Here is an 18,401-nt window from a genome sequence, read left to right on the forward strand (position 1 = left end):
GATGTGAGAAAATGAGGCCTTATCTTTGTCTGTTCCTGATGCTGCCTTGCTAATGAGGGACATGACAAACAACGATGAAAAATATCTTTTTTCTTATATCTTTATTATACTTGACCGCCATTTACCATGTCAGTGAGGTAGCACCAGGAAACAGACAATGAAAGACCCATCCACTCATATACAGGCATATATATACACACACACATACATGTACATATCAACATACACACATACATACACATACACAGACATATACATATCTACACATGTACATATTCATATTTGCTTGCCTTCATCCAATCATTGTGCCACCAAGCCCCATAGAAAAAAGCATCGCCACTCCTGCATCAGCGAAGTAGCACCATGAAAATAAACAAAAGAAGGGCCATATTCATTCACACTTAATCTCCAGCTGTCATGTGTAATGCATCAAAAATGCTGCTCCCTATCCACATCCAGGCCCCACAAACCTTTGCATGGCCTACTCCAGACATTTCATATGCCCTGGTTCACTCCACTGTCAGCATGTCCACCCCAATATACCAAAGCATTCCAATTCACTCTATTCCTTGCATGCTTCTCACCCTTCTGCATGTTCAGGCACCAATTGCTCTAAATCTTTTTCACTCCATCCTTTCAAATCCAATTTGGTCTCCGGCTTCTCCTTCTTCCCTCCACCTCTGACACGTATTATCTTTGTCAACAGATGTAAAACTTACAGCCGATCCTCATTTAGTCTAATCTAGCTTAACGTAGCCTAGCTTACCCATCCTGACCAAAAACAAAACAAAACATAACAAATCCTAACCTTGACAAATTATTCTCAGCCTTTAATTCATATATCAGCGGAAAATGTGGCTAGGGGAAATTGATCAAGGGGAACTGTTTGAAGAGGGAAAGTTTTCTGAGGAGGGATTGATCTAATACGTATTCAAGCATTTCAACAATGACTCATGTTAGAAATTGTCAACTGCAAAATGAGTGATCAGTTATTAAAGTGAAGAGGATGATATTATATTTCAATGGCAAAGAATGATTCTTTACTGAGGAAAGTTTTGAATAAAGTCAGCAGGCAACTGTGACATCATATTTTTATCTCTGTGAACAAACATAGGCTTTCCCAGCCATTATTTGGTTTCAATTAAATGAAAATCAAGAACATCTTGCAGAGAAGAGACAATCCCTACTTCCATTCTTAATACTTCCTTGAGTGAATGAAGCTGTCTAATACATCAAAATAAATGCAACATAAATGCAATATACTTCAAAAAATCAAAAAGTATGGACAAGGATAGCAAGCATTACCTGCATGCCACAAGCAAGGGGAGTAACATAAGACAAGGATATTCCTAGTCCAGACAACAGTCCATATGTCAGGATTACAGAAAACAGCGATACCTCAATCGCATAATACGTCAGCATAATGCCAGCACTGAAAATAAAGCCTCTGGTAAAGTACAGGTAAGGTATAAGGAAACATATCAATGTCAAACTCATACAACATGAATCCAACATTCTGACCAATCAATGTTGTCATAGCTTATATGAAATGATATGATTAGTGCACCAAACAAGCTAGCATGCATACATTTCCTCATTGTTCAGTGGTTAACACTGTCTCCCACCAACCTCACAGGCCCAGGTTCAAGCCCCAAATGGAGAGGCTGGCTCACACTGTCTTTACACTGCCAGTCCAATTAATATAACCATGTAAATCATATTCATATGGAAGTTAATAATGACAACCAGCAGAAATTGTCATATATACTATATGGCAACCACTATGGCATGCAGTGCTTCCACTTTCATGCCTGGTCCTGTGCCGTTTCTCAAAAACTTACATCCGATGCATGTCACTATTGTGAACAATATTTTTCAGATACCTTTTTCAGCAACATTAAACAAATACATGAGTGACAATAAATGGTAATGATTTAGAGTTCAGAGAATGAATCATGAGAAGCAATCCTTACATTGTTAAAGCAAAGGAGTTAAAACTCATAAAAGAGTTAAAGTCTGACCTAATCTCCCTTGAGGGTGGATGTAAGTGGAACATGAATAAATAGCAGTCTTTTCATGCAAACACTTGTAAAAACTGATTAAGTTCTCTTCCATAAACTATGAGCAAAGTATGTTACAGTTTCAAAGATGAATCAGTTCTAACCGAGCTTCTACTCCAATTTCACCAGGATATATAGACAAAAGGTAGCAAAACAGCTACAAATTTTTGTGTTCTTTCTCGACATCTTCAACTCACTTGTTAAACACTTCATGAAGAATTCTAATCTTGATAAAAAGACTTACCTCACCTTGAAGGAGTAGTGACTGAAACAGCTCAGGCTTATGTTGAAAAGGTGACACATTATTTGCATGCCATGAAACAATCTGGTTACTCCTCTTAAGTCTGGTATTGAAGTTATTTAGACAATTATTAATATCAACAAGAAATGATAGATTACAAAGCCACATGTTTTCAAGCTCTGGAACTGCTCTCCCTTTTTTATTCACTGAATTTTGAGGAAAAAAAATATTATGTTACTCAGCTTCAATTTTTCCAAGAAACCACAATAATTCAGGGCTCGCTTTCATGAATTTCATGGTTTGAAACAAGTTCCATTGCATGTACAAAATGTGATCAGAGTTTGAGGCTCTGCCACAAAATTCTGCAGGTGGTACATGTAATAAAACTGAATTCCAAAAGCACTTTATAAGTCCCTCACTTTTGTTTACCCCTTCAGTTAACTGACATCAACAAATTTTTCATGAACAGCAAAGTCATGTTATACACCACATACCCACACATGGTTGACCTGTTAATGAGACATCAGTTGTTTCATCAGATGCTGAAGAGAAAAACACAAATTCCTTGACTCTATATTTTAGCTGTCCTAATGCAGCACTCACCAAATCAGTAATTCTATTTTGTACTATCACATAATCTAAGTTAATGTTTTAGTGTTTCTTTACTGCATCTGAACACAGTGTGGAAACACCAATGACTATACACGTTTTGACAAAGTCACCACCTATAAATGGTTGCAAAGCTTTTGCTAATCAACCTCTATCGCAGTTCCAACCTCTTGATGCCTTTGGGTGAACATGTTTTTCTGAACATCAAGGCCGTGGACAAGAGATTTTATCTTCAGCATTCCCACTTTACCTGTAAAAATCACCACACATTTTGTGCTTCATTCCTGTGCAAATACACTCTTTAGCTACAGCAGCACAATGAAAAACATACTCTTTTCTTCAATCAGGAAAATACTTGATTCCAATTTTCTTGAAACCTTTAGTTTTCATTCTCAAGTTTCCTCCTTCATGATGTAGTTTTCCCTACAAATGTAGAAGCCACTTTCAAAAGTAATGAAATAATGAAAATGTAGGCAGTAAAGTGAGTAGTCCTCACAGAGTCACAGCCTGAACTGATGAAACTTGTCTCAATTAAAAATAGTGCTAGGAGTTACATCTTCCTTCTTTTATATTAGTGGATTTGCCTGTTCCTTCTTTTATTCCTTCTTTCATAGAAGTGGAGATGACATCTTCCCTCTTTTATTCCTTCTTTTATGACAGTAGAGTTGCAATCTTCCTTCTTTTATTCCTTCATTTATATTAGTGGAGTTGTCATCCCCCTTCTTTTATATTAGTCACATCTGATCAGTTGAATACAAAGCAAAATATGTTTATCTGTACTTCCAGTAAAATGGAATCTGATGCCCTGAAAACATCTTTCAACTGAACAGCAAACAATTCATATCAAATCAAAACCTGCATCATCACCAAACTGACAGAGATGCTCACACCATGGCAGCCTTTTTCTCCAATAAACGCATTCACCTCCTCACTGACTGTGAAATCAGTTGACTGTAGAGATCTCTCAGTCAATATCAATGCATTTCTGCACAATAGGCCTCATTCATTGCAATGTCCCTTCTTTTATAATAGTGAAGTTGCCATCCTTCTTTTATACCTTCTTTTATATTTGTCGAGTTCCCATCCTCCTTCTTTAATTCCTTCTTTTATATTAATTCACTTGCCATCTTCCTTCTTTTATACAAGTGGGGTTGCAATCTTCCTTTTTAGATCTTTGGCTATCAATATTTGATGCACTACTGCACATAAGGCTCATTCATTGCAATCTTCCTTTTTTTATATTAGTGAAGTTGCCATCTTTCCTTTAAATTAGTTCAGTTGCTATCTTCCTTCTCTAATAGTAGTCAAGTTGCCATCTTCCTTCTTTTATTCCATCTTTTATTTTCTTTTATATTAGTGGAATTGCCATCTTCCTTCTTTTATATCAGTCATATTTGATCAGCTGAAAAGGAAGCTAAAAAGTTTTATCCATACTTAAAGTAAAATGTAATTTGATATGCTAAAAATATCTTTCAACTTAACAGCAAACAATTCTTTAATGAACACATTCACCTCCAGACTGATTGTGTAATCAGTTGACTTCAGGGATCTCTGGCTGTCAACATCAATGCACTCCAGCACATTAGGCCTCATTCACATCAAGCTTTCACATCATTATCATGATTCTTTATCATCAGAAACAGCCACCCTTAATACAATGAAGTAAAAGTTGTATCTATGTACTCCGGTGCTCTATGGTCTGGCAACTTCCATGGTGCAGCACATTTTGAATCTGCTCCCATTAGTTTGTGGATCTGCCACCAAGGGGGCATTGTTAGCATCGCTAAGGTACTAAAATCTGTTTACACTGCAGCCAAGCTAATTAACAGTCCTGTTATATTTCTTATAGCCCCAGAACAAGGGGTCAATTTCTGTTTTCTGACATTTTCTGTGGTCTGACAATGGCCAGTTCCTAAGGGTGCTGGATTAAAAAGGTACAACCTGTACAATATATCAATAACTGAGAAATATGCTATATAGTAGAGGCATATGAAGGTTCTCAGTATCACAAGTCAATTGTGGCTTGATTTTTGTACAGTATTACATAGACACCAGGGGGAACAAATGTGTCACTCAAGAGCTGCATGAGGCCAGCAGGCTGCTGGTTGTTTATCTAACACATGCATTATTCCTTCAGAACACTTATCCAATCTCCTCTTTATATTTTCACTGCCTGTAACCACATCTCTATCTGTTTTCCTTAGTGATGCTCCAATTTGTTCTCTTGTTTTTTACACTATTCTCCTCATTCCAAAAACACTTCCTTATTCACACAAATCAGTTCTGGGGTCAAAAGATCAATATCAAAGTTGGTGTTAATGGAAAAAGAAATATAATCCATATCATTTACAATTTCTGTTCATAATAGGCCAAGAAGGAATCTAAGTGAGGTAAGTGTGCCAAGGAACAATGACAGTTTGATAAAGAGTACAGAAGTAGCAAATGCAGAAGAGACAACTGGTGTATACGGGGACCTTGAAATATGATCATCATTCTGTTCAAATGCAAGAGCTTACCGCCTGCAATGATAATAATCTTACTGATCCTTATACAGAAAAAACCATATTCAAATCAATACAGATTAGCAAAGTCATTAAAAATCATGTAATGAATTATCACATACAGCGTTACTGAAATCTGTTAAGATATGATGTTAAAAAATCATTACATGTAGTAAGTAAGCAGGTTGACATATTCACATTAAAGCAAGTACATAGTTTACTTCACTACCAGTATCTAGTGACTTCCATATGATGATAACATCTAAACATACCTTAGCAGGGAACATCCAATAAAGCAGGTTAGTTTTGGTCCAAATCTTCTCTCCATAAGCCCACCAAACACCATGAACAAACCCTGAGCAGCAGTGGTTATTGAGTTTACCCATATGAAGTTACCATAGCTTATGTTGGAATCTACTCTCTCATGCATATAGGATGCCATGTATGTCATCATGTTACCTGAAAGAATATTTGAAGTAACTAATGACTCAATATTATAGTATGCCCATAAGCAAAAAGAGATACAGTACAGTACTGTAATAATCATGGCATAACAATCTTAAAACTTACTGATAAGAGACTTTTCATGTCAGACTTTTTTTCAGTTCTTGCAGTGGAACTGTAATGACTGAGTTCCCTCTCAAACCAGTATAGTTTGTTTGAATTTCTTGAGTGTATCTCTGGAATATAAAACAAAAAGAAATTCTCCTCAAAAGATGAGGTCTCACAAATGCCTAACAACTCCTAAGGCTAAGACCTAACTTAAGCTAATCACACTCCAGTTGCACTCTTTGCCATGAAATAGGAATAGTCCACTAATAAGAGGAGGCAACACCTACACAAGACTTCCTATACAGACCATGTTAGCTGCAAACTAATGCCACTTATCTAGTCAATAAGCAAAAGGTCCAAATGTGAACACTTAAAATTACATTTCTCTCCATGAATTTCCATTTCATGAACAAGGAAAGCATACCAATTGAATGACAGATGACCCCCTAATTCTATCACTGATATCATATTGTTCATGTATCCTGTGTTTTTCAAATTTAGTTAACATTCCCAGGGTTACACAATGAATGTTGCAAAAGTAACAACATACAAAAGTCTTGTATGAGGTCCAAAATCTTTTACTGATGTCTTCCAAAGGAAGGTGCTTTCATAAAAGAAAGCCATGGTGGAGGTACTTCCATGAAATCATGTACCTTAGCTTCTAATCCCAGGTGGTAAACTTACATTAATTTCTTTATAAGACAAGCAATCTTCCATGTAATTAATGAACTGCAAAATCCTGGTGTTATGTAGACAGATGTTCTCCTTTAAAGTTTTCTACAATTTGTAAAGTCTACCAAGGTTTTAATTGGCTGACCATAGAACATTTAATTTAGCTGGAGAAAAAAGAATTTCTTAAGAAGACAAGCAGTCTTTGTTCTGGATGATGGACTATCAAGGGTTGGTTAGCAGAGGGAAAAAAAAAATTCTAAAGAAGACATGCAATCTTTGCTAAGGATTATGGACTATCAAAGCTTGGTGTTACAAGATGTTCACCTATAAAGTCTTCAGTGATCTGTACAGTCTTTCTAAGTTTGAAGCAGGGTAGTCATAGCAAGTGATGGTTGGTTGCCAAAACCAGAATTCAGTCATCCATTTCAGTACAAAATTTGAGCTTGGATTCCCTATGACCTAAAATAGATTATGATCAACTGGGTACCATAGTTCCAGTAAACGACCATGTCTGGACATGGCATGTACACACCTCATGACCAGTAGGTTTTCATTTTGTGGAACTGTAGAGTTCAAGAACCTAACATCAAGCACTATTTAGCATGAATATATCAAAAAAAATCAAATCTATTTTCATAGAATTATACATTTTGGCCTCCTTTAAGACATCTAAAAACTTAAAACTATCCATAAAAAAATCAAAAATTTTGGCTCTCATTAAGAATTCATCAGTCAATTAACATTACTATTTTCTTTGAGCTGCCAATGGCCAAGCACTGAAGCTTTTATCATTTTGGGCTTTGAAACTTCCACCACTTTGCCCACTCTAGTGGCTGGACATTTACTCCTTTAGATAAACTTTAGCCCCTGCATGACCCACCCCTTCCCAACCCCCGCCTACAGAACAGCCCTCCCCTCACCCTTGCACTGCCCTCCCTTGCCTTGACCCAAACCACCTGCATCTCCCACCTCTCCCCTATCCCCACACAACCCTAATGCCTTACACAGCCTTCCCCTACACTGACTCTACATACATCTTGGCCCTTCCTTCACTCAACCCTCTATGCACTACCCTCCCCTCCAGCAATTCCCCATCCAACCAAAGCCCTTCACTTTAAAGAACCCCACTCCAGCAAGACCTCCCAAATCACGTTCCAAGCATTGACTTCCCCTTTGCCAAGACACCCACCAATTCACAGCACTCCCCCCCAGGAGTTGGTGAGAGAACAAGAGCAAGGGAATGAGTAGAACTACTCCTGAAACAGGAGTGGTGGGAGTATGTGATACAGTGTAAGAAAGTAAACTCTACATTGATATGGGTAAAATTGAAAGTTTATGGAGAGAGATGGGTGATTATTGATGCATATACACCTGGGCATGAGAAGAAAGATTATGAGAGGCAAGTGTTTTGGGAGCAGCTGAATGAGTGTGTTAGTGGTTTCGATGCACGAGACCGGGTTATACTGATCGGTGATTGGAATGCAAAGGTTAGTAATGTGGCAGTTGAGGGAAAAATTGGTATACATGGGATGTTCAGTGTTGTAAATGGAAATGGTGAAGAGCTTGTAGATTTATGTGCTGAAAAAAGACTGGTGATTGTGAATACCTGGTTTAAAAAGAGAAATATACATAAGTATACGTATGTAAAAATAGAAAATAAAAAATCCCACTGAAAAGTCTTCAAATCATTTATATATCCAATATGTTGCATTAATGAAACAAGTACATATTAACATGAACATTATGAAAAATCATTAGCCATGTCGCATGGAGATGAGTACCGAAGCTGTAGAGGTTGCCTAGGGTGAGATGGATGAGAATGCCACCAATAACAGCACAAACACCTCTCACAGTTTTCCTCAATTGTTGGCTGCATGTCACCTTCTCTTTCAAACAGGCAACCCTACAAAGAAAGAAATGACAGTTAATGCAAATGAGTTAAACTTGAAAAATAAGTGAAAAATATAGGGGAGGAAAAGCTTTATACAAGGTACAAGTTAAAGGTAAGGTGAAATTTTAAATGATTCACATATCTGTCGTAAATCTTAACAGTGGCTAACTGGTTCACCACACAAGAATAAAAGCAAGTAAGAAGAAATTATGTAATGTAATCTATCTGTCTATCTATATCCCTGTTGCCTGTTCCCTCCTAGAACTCCCTCAAGTAGGTGGCCAAAGCAACAGTCTCTCCATAACTAGTGCCTCACCCTTAACAGGCCATGGGCTGAGGGCAACTCTAGTACAGCATTGGCAGAGGCTTCTACCTAACGTGTAAAGCTAATGTTCCTGCCTAATGTCCCAACTTACTACTACCTAACACTCCCACCCATGTTCCTACCTACTACCTTATGTTTCTACCTATTATTCCTGCCCAAACGGTCCTACCAACTTCTATCAATTGCTCCTACCATTTTGCTAAAAGGTAAGACTAGCACATAGTGTTCACCACATGAGTTAAGTGCCATCGAGTTATGTGTGATAAGAAGAGGTTGCATGCTAGTGGACAAAATCCAGTACTCCATGTGTGAGTTAGGCAGAAAGAAAAGACAGCTACCTGAGTCAGAGGAGTGCATCTTGACAACCACTGAAGTGCTGGCTCAAGACATAGCCAATACCCAGGCAATACTGGTAATATATCTCCCTGGTCGATGGCTGTCTACCAACTACTACCAATTTATGTAAGACAATGTTATGTAATGTAGTCCTATCTATAATATACTGCACTACAAATAACAATGTTAAAGCCAATGAAAATAAAGTGACAAAGTTGTATATATTAACATCTATTAAGCTGATAAAGACTTCACTTATAAACATCAAGTAATACTTACATATACAAGCATTTTGAGAAACAAAACCAAAAAAAAATTTGTGCATGACATATAACAGTAATACAAATTAAAAATGTGTTTTACATCTCATAATTTCAGTGAACAATTCATTTTCATCAAACTCCTACAGTGTACAGAAAAACAGCAAAATCATTCTTTTCTCCAAAAACAATATAATACATTTTTAAGAACTGACTTAACCATTCCTGGTTTAGGAAAAAGCCATTATCTATTGTACCAGCCACTCATAATTGTGCATTTTTACATTCACATTTCATTACCTTCATCATACTTGAATGCCATTTCCTGCATTCATGAGGTAGCACCAGAAAACAGACGAAGAAAGACACATCCACCCAAATACACACACATATATACATACATATACACATAAGACCACAGGAGAATGAAACATAAGTTCCCAAGTGCACTTTCGTGTAATAATCACATCATAGAACAGTCAGATGATATACATGGAAAAGACGTAGCTAAGAAGTCACTGGTAAACAAGAATTACCAGAGGGTGGTGTTCGGGTTGGTGGTGTCCAGGTCTGGCATCATGCCTGTCATAAATTTTTTCATTACGTGGACAGGAAAGGGAACTGTTTACAAATTCTCCCTAAAACAAGGCTATCAAGTTTGTACTGACCTTCACTAATATTAATGATACAATCCTTTGTGTACCTAATAATTATCAAATACACAAAGAATTGTAACATTAATATTAGTGAAGGTCTATACAACTAGAGAGCTTTCTCATAGGGAAAAATTTGTAAACAGTTTCCTTTCCTGTTCACATAATAAAATAATTTTATGACAGGCATGATGCCAGACCCAAACACCACCATCCAGTAATGCTTGTTTACCAATGGCTTCTTAGCTATGTCTCTTACTTGTATATCAACTGACTGTTCTGTCTTCTATCTCGTTCTTGTAGCTCCCTTGATAATGTGATCATTACACAAAAGTGCAATTGGGAACCTTGTCTTGTTTCATTTTCCTGTGGTTTTATGCATATACTAGATCATGCACACCATTGTCACCTCTTGCAATACACATATATACACATAAACCGAAATATACACACACACACACACACACACACACACACACACATATATATATATATATATATATATATATATATATATATATATATATATATATATATATATATATATTTTTTTTTTTTTTTTTTACATACTTTGTCGCTGTCTCCCGCGTTTCCGAGGTAGCGCAAGGAAACAGACGAAAGAAATGGCCCAACTCACCCCCATACACATGTATATACATACGTCCACACACGCAAATATACATACTTCACAGCTTTCCATGGTTTACCCCAGACGCTTCACATGCCTTGATTCAATCCACTGACAGCACGTCAGCCCCGGTATACCACATCGCTCCAATTCACTCTATTCCTTGCCCTCCTTTCACCCTCCTGCATGTTCAGGCCCCGATCACACAAAATCTTTTTCACTCCATCTTTCCACCTCCAATTTGGTCTCCCTCTTCTCCTTGTTCCCTCCACCTCCGACACATATATCCTCTTGGTCAATCTTTCCTCACTCATCCTCTCCATGTGCCCAAACCACTTCAAAACACCCTCTTCTGCTCTCTCAACCACGCTCTTTTTACATCTCTCTTACCCTTACGTTACTCACTCGATCAAACCACCTCACACCACACATTGTCCTCAAACATCTCATTTCCAGCACATCCATCCTCCTGCGCACAACTCTATCCATAGCCCACGCCTCGCAACCATACAACATTGTTGGAACCACTATTCCTTCAAACATACCCATTTTTGCTTTCCGAGATAATGTTCTCGACTTCCACACATTCTTCAAGGCTCCCAGAATTTTCGCCCCCTCCCCCACCCTATGATCCACTTCTGCTTCCATGGTTCCATCCGCTGCCAGATCCACTCCCAGATATCTAAAACACTTCACTTCCACCAGTTTTTCTCCATTCAAACTCACCTCCCAATTGACTTGACCCTCAACCCTACTGTACCTAATAACCTTGCTCTTATTCACATTTACTCTTAACTTTCTTCTTCCACACACTTTACCAAACTCAGTCACCAGCTTCTGCAGTTTCTCATATGAATCAGCCACCAGCGCTGTGTCATCAGCGAACAACAACTGACTCACTTCCCAAGCTCTCTCATCCCCAACAGACTTCATACTTGCCCCTCTTTCCAAAACTCTTGCATTTACCTCCCTAACAACCCCATCCATAAACAAATATATATATATATATATATATATATATATATATATATATATATATATATATATATATCCCCCTTTTCCCTCGTACCACTCGCCACCTCCCGCAACAGGGGAGAAAGAATACTTCCCACGTATTCCCTGCGTGTCGTAAAAGGCGACTAAAAGGGGAGGGAGCGGGGGGCTGGATATCCTCCCCTCTCGTTTTTTTTTAATTTTCCAAAAGAAGGAACAGAGAACAAGGCCATGTAAGGATATTCCCTCAGAGGCCCAGTCCTCTGTTCTTAACGCTACCTTGCTAACGCGGGAAATAGCGAATAGTATGAAAGAAGAGAAGAAATATATATATATATATATATATATATATATATATATATATATATATATATATATATATATATATATATATATATATATATATATATCTTTTCTTTCAAACTATTCGCCATTTGCCGCATTAGCGAGGTAGCGTTAAGAACAGAGGACTGGCCTTTGAGGGAATACGTGGGAAGTATTCTTAATCCCCTATCCCCTATCTTTTTCTTTCAAACTATTCGCCATTTCCCGCCTTAGCGAGGTAGCGTTAAGGACAGAGGACTGGGCCTTGAGGGAATACCCTCACCTGGCCCAATTCTCTGTTCCTTCTTTTGGAAAATTAAAAAAAAAACGAGAGGGGAGGATTTCCAGAACCCCGCTCCCTCCCCTTTTAGTCGCCTTCTACGACACGCAGGGAATACGTGAGAAGAATTCTTTCTCCCCTATCCCCAGGGATAATATATATATATATATATATATATATATATATATATATATATATATATATATATATATATATATATATATATATATATATATGTATTGCATAATAGTACAATACAGTATATGTTGTGGTGGAAGATGAACCACAGGATTCATCTAGTATATCACTATAATCCAATAATGGTCATTAACTGGATGTTAGTAAATTTATGTCACTGTTAATTCTGTCTGTAAACAGAAGAGGTACTTAATCTAATTATGGTTGATTACATATATATATATATATATATATATATATATATATATATATATATATATATATATATATATATATATATATATACTATCCCTTTATCCCTGGGGATAGGGGAGAAAGAATACTTCCCACGTATTCCCTGCATGTCGTAGAAGGCGACTAAAAGGGAAGGGAGCGGGGGTCTGGAAATCCTCCCCTCTCGTTTTTTTTTTTTTAATTTTCCGAAAGAAGGAACAGAGAAGGGGGCCAGGTGAAGATACTCCCTCAAAGGACCAGTCCTCTGTTCTTAACGCTACCTCGCTATCGCGGGAAATGGCGAAAAGTATGAAAAAAAAAAATATATATATATATATATATATATATATATATATATATATATATATATATATATATATATATATATATATTGGGGAAGAGCAGTGTGGTTTCAGAAGTGGTAGAGGATGTGTGGATCAGGTGTTTGCTTTGAAGAATGTATGTGAGAAATACTTAGAAAAACAAATGGATTTGTATGTAGCATCTATGGATCTGGAGAACGCATATGATAGAGTTGAGAGAGATGCTCTGTGGAAGGTATTAAGAATATATGGTGTGGGAGGAAAGTTGTTAGAAGCAGTGAAAAGTTTTTATCGAGGATGTAAGGCATGTGTACGTATAGGAAGAGAGGAGAGTGATTGGTTCTCGGTGAATGTAGGTTTGCGGCAGGGGTGTGTGATGTCTCCATGGTTGTTTAATTTGTTTATGGATGGGGTTGTTAGGGAAGTAAATGCAAGAGTTTTGGAAAGAGGTGCAAGTATGAAGTCTGTTGGGGATGAGAGAGCTTGGGAAGTGAGTCAGTTGTTGTTCGCTGATGATACAGAGCTGGTGGCTGATTCATGTGAGAAACTGCAGAAGCTGGTGACTGAGTTTGGTAAAGTGTGTGGAAGAAGAAAGTTAAGAGTAAATGTGAATAAGAGCAAGGTTATTAGGTACAGTAGGGTTGAGGGTCAAGTCAATTGGGAGGTGAGTTTGAATGGAGAAAAACTGGAGGAAGTGAAGTGTTTTAGATATCTGGGAGTGGATCTGGCAGCGGATGGAACAATGGAAGCGGAAGTGGATCATAGGGTGGGGGAGGGGGCGAAAATTCTGGGAGCCTTGAAGAATGTGTGGAAGTCGAGAACATTATCTCGGAAAGCAAAAATGGGTATGTTTGAAGGAATAGTGGTTCCAACAATGTTGTATGGTTGCGAGGCGTGGGCTATGGATAGAGTTGTGCGCAGGAGGATGATTGTGCTGGAAATGAGATGTTTGAGGACAATGTGTGGTGTGAGGTGGTTTGATCGAGTAAGTAACGTAAGGGTAAGAGAGATGTGTGGAAATAAAAAGAGCGTGGTTGAGAGAGCAGAAGAGGGTGTTTTGAAGTGGTTTGGGCACATGGAGAGAATGAATGAGGAAAGATTGACCAAGAGGATATATGTGTCGGAGGTGGAGGGAACGAGGAGAAGAGGGAGACCAAATTGGAGGTGGAAAGATGGAGTGAAAAAGATTTTGTGTGATCGGGGCCTGAACATGCAGGAGGGTGAAAGGAGGGCAAGGAATAGAGTGAATTGGAACGATGTGGTATACCGGGGTTGACGTGCTGTCAGTGGATTGAATCAAGGCATGTGAAGCGTCTGGGGTAAACCATGGAAAGCTGTGTAGGTATGTATATTTGCGTGTGTGGACGTATGTATATACATGTGTATGGGGGGGGGTTGGGCCATATCTTTCGTCTGTTTCCTTGCGCTACCTCGCAAACGCGGGAGACAGCGACAAAGTAAAATAAAAAAATAAAATAAAAAAATATATATATATATATATATATATATATATATATATATATATATATATATATATATATATATATATATATATATATATATAGATACCTGGTTTAAAAACCGAGATATACATAAGTATACGTATGAAAGTAGGACAGATGGCCAGATAACGTTATTGGATTATGTGTTAATTGACAGGCGCGCGAAAGAGAGACTTTTGGATGTTAATGTGCTGAGAGGTGCAACTGGAGGGATGTCTAGTCATTATCTTGTAGAGGTTAAGGTGAAGATTTGTATGGGTTTTCAGAAAAGAAGACTGAATGTTGGGGTGAAGAGGGTGGTGAGAGTAAGTGAGCTTGGGAAGGAGACTTGTGTGAGGAAGTACCAGGAGAGACTGAATACAGAATGGAAAAAGGTGAGAACAATGGAAGTAAGGGGAGTGGGGGAGGAATGGGATGTATTTAGGGAATCAGTGATGATTGAGCAAAAGATGCTTGTGGCATGAGAAGAGTGGGAGGTGGGTTGATTAGAAAGGGTAGTGAGTGGTGGGATGAAGAAGTAAGATTATTAGTGAAAGAGAAGAGAGAGGCATTTGGACGATTTTTGCAGGGAAAAAATGCAATTGAGTGGGAGATGTATAAAAGAAAGAGGTAGGGGGTCAAGAGAAAGGTGCAAGAGGTGAAAAAGAGGGCAAATGAGATTTGGGGTGAGAGAGTATCATTAAATTTTACGGAGAATAAAAAGATGTTCTGGAAGGAGGTAAATAAAATGCGTAAGACAAGGGAGCAAATGGGAACTTCAGTGAAGGGCGCAAATGGGGAGGTGATAACAAGTAGTGGTGATGTGAATAGGAGAGGGAGTGAGTATTTTGAAGATTTGTTGAATGTGTTTGATGATAGAGTGGCAGATATAGGGTGTTTTGGTCGAGGTGGTGTGCAAAGTGAGAGGGTTACGGAAAATGATTTGGTAAACAGAGAAGAGGTAGTAAAAGCTTTGCGGAAGATGAAAGCCGGCAAGGCAGCAGGTTTGGATGGTATTGCAGTGGAATTTATTAAAAAAGTGGGTGACTGTATTATTGACTGGTTGGTAAGGTTATTTAATGTATGTATGACTCATGGTGAGGTGCCTGAGGATTGGCGGAATGCGTCCATAGTGCCATTGTACAAAGGCAAAGGGGATAAGAGTGAGTGCTCAAATTACAAAGGTATAAGTTTGTTGAGTATTCCTGGTAAATTATATGGGAGGGTATTGATTGAGAGGGTGAAGGCATGTACAGAGCATCAGATTGGGGAAGAGCACTGTGGTTTCAGAAGTGGTAGAGGATGTGTGGATCAGGTGTTTGCTTTGAAGAATGTATGTGAGAAATACTTAGAAAAGCAAATGGACTTGTATGTAGCATTCATGGATCTGGAGAAGGCATATGATAGAGTTGATAGAGATGCTCTGTGGAAGGTATTAAGAATATATGGTGTGGGAGGCAAGTTGTTAGAAGCAGTGAAAAGTTTTTATCGAGGATGTAAGGCATGTGTACGTGTAGGAAGAGAGGAAAGTCATTGGTTCTCAGTGAATGTAGGTTTGCGGCAGGAGTGTGTGATGTCTCCATGGCTGTTTAATTTGTTTATGGATGGGGTTGTTAGGGAGGTAAATGCAAGAGTTTTGGAAAGAGGGGCAAGTATGAAGTCTGTTGGGGATGAGAGAGCTTGGGAAGTGAGTCAGTTGTTGTTCGCTGATGATACAGCGCTGGTGGCTGATTCATGTGAGAAACTGCAGAAGCTGGTGACTGAGTTTGGTAAAGTGTGTGAAAGAAGAAAGTTAAGAGTAAATGTGAATAAGAGCAAGGTTATTAGGTACAGTAGGGTTGAGGGTCAAGTCAATTGGGAGGTGAGTTTGAATGGAGAAAAACTGGAGGAAGTGAAGTGTTTTAGATATCTGGGAGTGGATCTGGCAGCGGATGGAACCATGGAAGCGGAAGTGGATCATAGGGTGGGGGAGGGGGCGAAAATTCTGGAAGACTAGAAGAATGGGTGGAAGTCGAGAACATTATCTCAGAAAGCAAAAATGGGTATGTTTGAAGGAATAGTGGTTCCAACAATTTTGCATGGTTGCGAGGCGTGGGCTATGGATAGAGTTGTGCGCAGGAGGATGGATGTGCTGGAAATGAGATGTTTGAGGACAATGTGTGGTGTGAGGTGGTTTGATCGAGTAAGTAACGTAAGGGTAAGAGAGATGTGTGGAAATAAAAAGAGCGTGGTTGAGAAAGCAGAAGAGGGTGTTTTGAAATTGTTTGGGCACATGGAGAGAATGAGCGAGGAAAGATTGACCAAGAGGATATATGTGTCGGAGGTGGAGGGAACGAAGAGAAGTGGGAGACCAAACTGGAGGGGGAAAGATGGAGTGAAAAAGATTTTGTGTGATCGGGGCCTAAACATGCAGGAGGGTGAAAGGAGGGCAAGGAATAGAGTGAATTGGATCAATGTGGTATACTGGGGTTGACGTGCTGTCAGTGAATTCAATCAGGGCATGTGAAGCGTCTGGGGTAAACCATGGAAAGCTGTGTAGGTATGTGAATGTTCTGTGTAAGTATGTGTATGTTCTGGGAGCCTTGAAGAATGTGTGGAAGTCGAGAACATTATCTCGGAAAGCAAAAATGGGTATGTTTGAAGGAATAGTGGTTCCAACAATGTTGTATGGTTGCGAGGCGTGGGCTATGGATAGAGTTGTGCGCAGGAGGATGGATGTGCTGGAAATGAGATGTTTCAGTTCAATGTGTGGTGTGAGGTGGTTTGATCGAGTAAGTAACGTAAGGGTAAGAGAGATGTGCGGAAAAAAAAGAGCGTGGTTGAGAGAGGAGAAGAGGGTGTTTTGAAATGGTTTGGGCATATGGAGAGAATGAGTGAGGAAAGATTGACCAAGAGGATATATTTGTCAGAGGTGGAGGGAACTAGAAGTGGGAGACCAAATTGGAGGTGGAAAGATGGAGTGAAAAAGATTTTGTGTGATCGGGGCCTGAACATGCAGGAAGGTGAAAGGAGGGCAAGGAATAGAGTGAACTGGATCGATGTGGTATACCGGGGTTGACGTGCTGTCAGTGGATTGAACCAGGGCATGTGAAGAGTCTGGGGTAAACCATGGAAAGCTGTGTAGGTATGTATATTTGCGTGTGTGGACGTATGTATATACATGTGTATGGGGGTGGGTTGGGCCATTTCTTTCGTCTGTTTACTTGCGCTACCTCGCAAACGCTGATGACAGCGACAAAGCAAAAAAAAAATAAAAAAAAAATAAAAAAAAAAAAATATATTTATATTTATTTATATATTTTGCTTTGTCGCTGTCTCCCGCATTAGCGAGGTAGCGCAAGGAAACAGACGAAAGAATGGCCCAACCCGCCCATATACACATGTATATCCATACACGTCCACACACGCAAATATACATACCTATAAATCTCAATGTACACATATATATACACACACAGACATATACATATATACACATGCACATAATTCATACTGTCTGCCTTTATTTGTTCCCATCGCCACCCCGCCACACATGGAATAACAACCCCATTCCCCCTCATGTGTGCGAGGTAGCGCTAGGAAAAGACAACAAAGGCCCCATTCGCTCACACTCAGTCTCTACCTGTCATGTAATAATGCACCAAAACCACAGCTCCCTTTCCACATCCAGGCCCCACAGAACTTTCGATGGTTTACCCCAGATGCTTCACATGCCTTGGTTCAATCCATTGACAGCACGACGACCCCGGTATACCACACCGTTCCAATTCACTCTATTCCTTGCACACCTTTCACCCTCCTGCATGTTCAGGCCCTGATCACTCAAAATCTTTTTCACTCCATCTTTCCACCTAAAATTTC

At 39.0% G+C, this 18,401-nt stretch overlaps 1 protein-coding gene across 1 annotated transcript in view; it reads right to left on the reverse strand.

Annotated features, from left to right (window-relative positions):
• LOC139755684 (apicoplast pyruvate carrier 1-like) overlaps positions 1-18,401 on the reverse strand; it is a 222,822-nt gene that overhangs the window by 161,106 nt on the left and 43,315 nt on the right. Inside the window, exons 2-4 of the mRNA XM_071674331.1 lie at positions 8,417-8,538; positions 5,684-5,870; positions 1,306-1,432 (exon numbers count right to left, since the gene is read on the reverse strand). Coding sequence (XP_071530432.1) covers positions 1,306-1,432; positions 5,684-5,870; positions 8,417-8,538 — 436 coding nt within the window. The remainder of the gene's footprint in view (positions 1-1,305; positions 1,433-5,683; positions 5,871-8,416; positions 8,539-18,401) is intronic.

This window comes from Panulirus ornatus, chromosome 19, assembly GCF_036320965.1.
Source record: "Panulirus ornatus isolate Po-2019 chromosome 19, ASM3632096v1, whole genome shotgun sequence".
NCBI classification, from domain to species: Eukaryota; Metazoa; Arthropoda; class Malacostraca; order Decapoda; family Palinuridae; genus Panulirus; species Panulirus ornatus.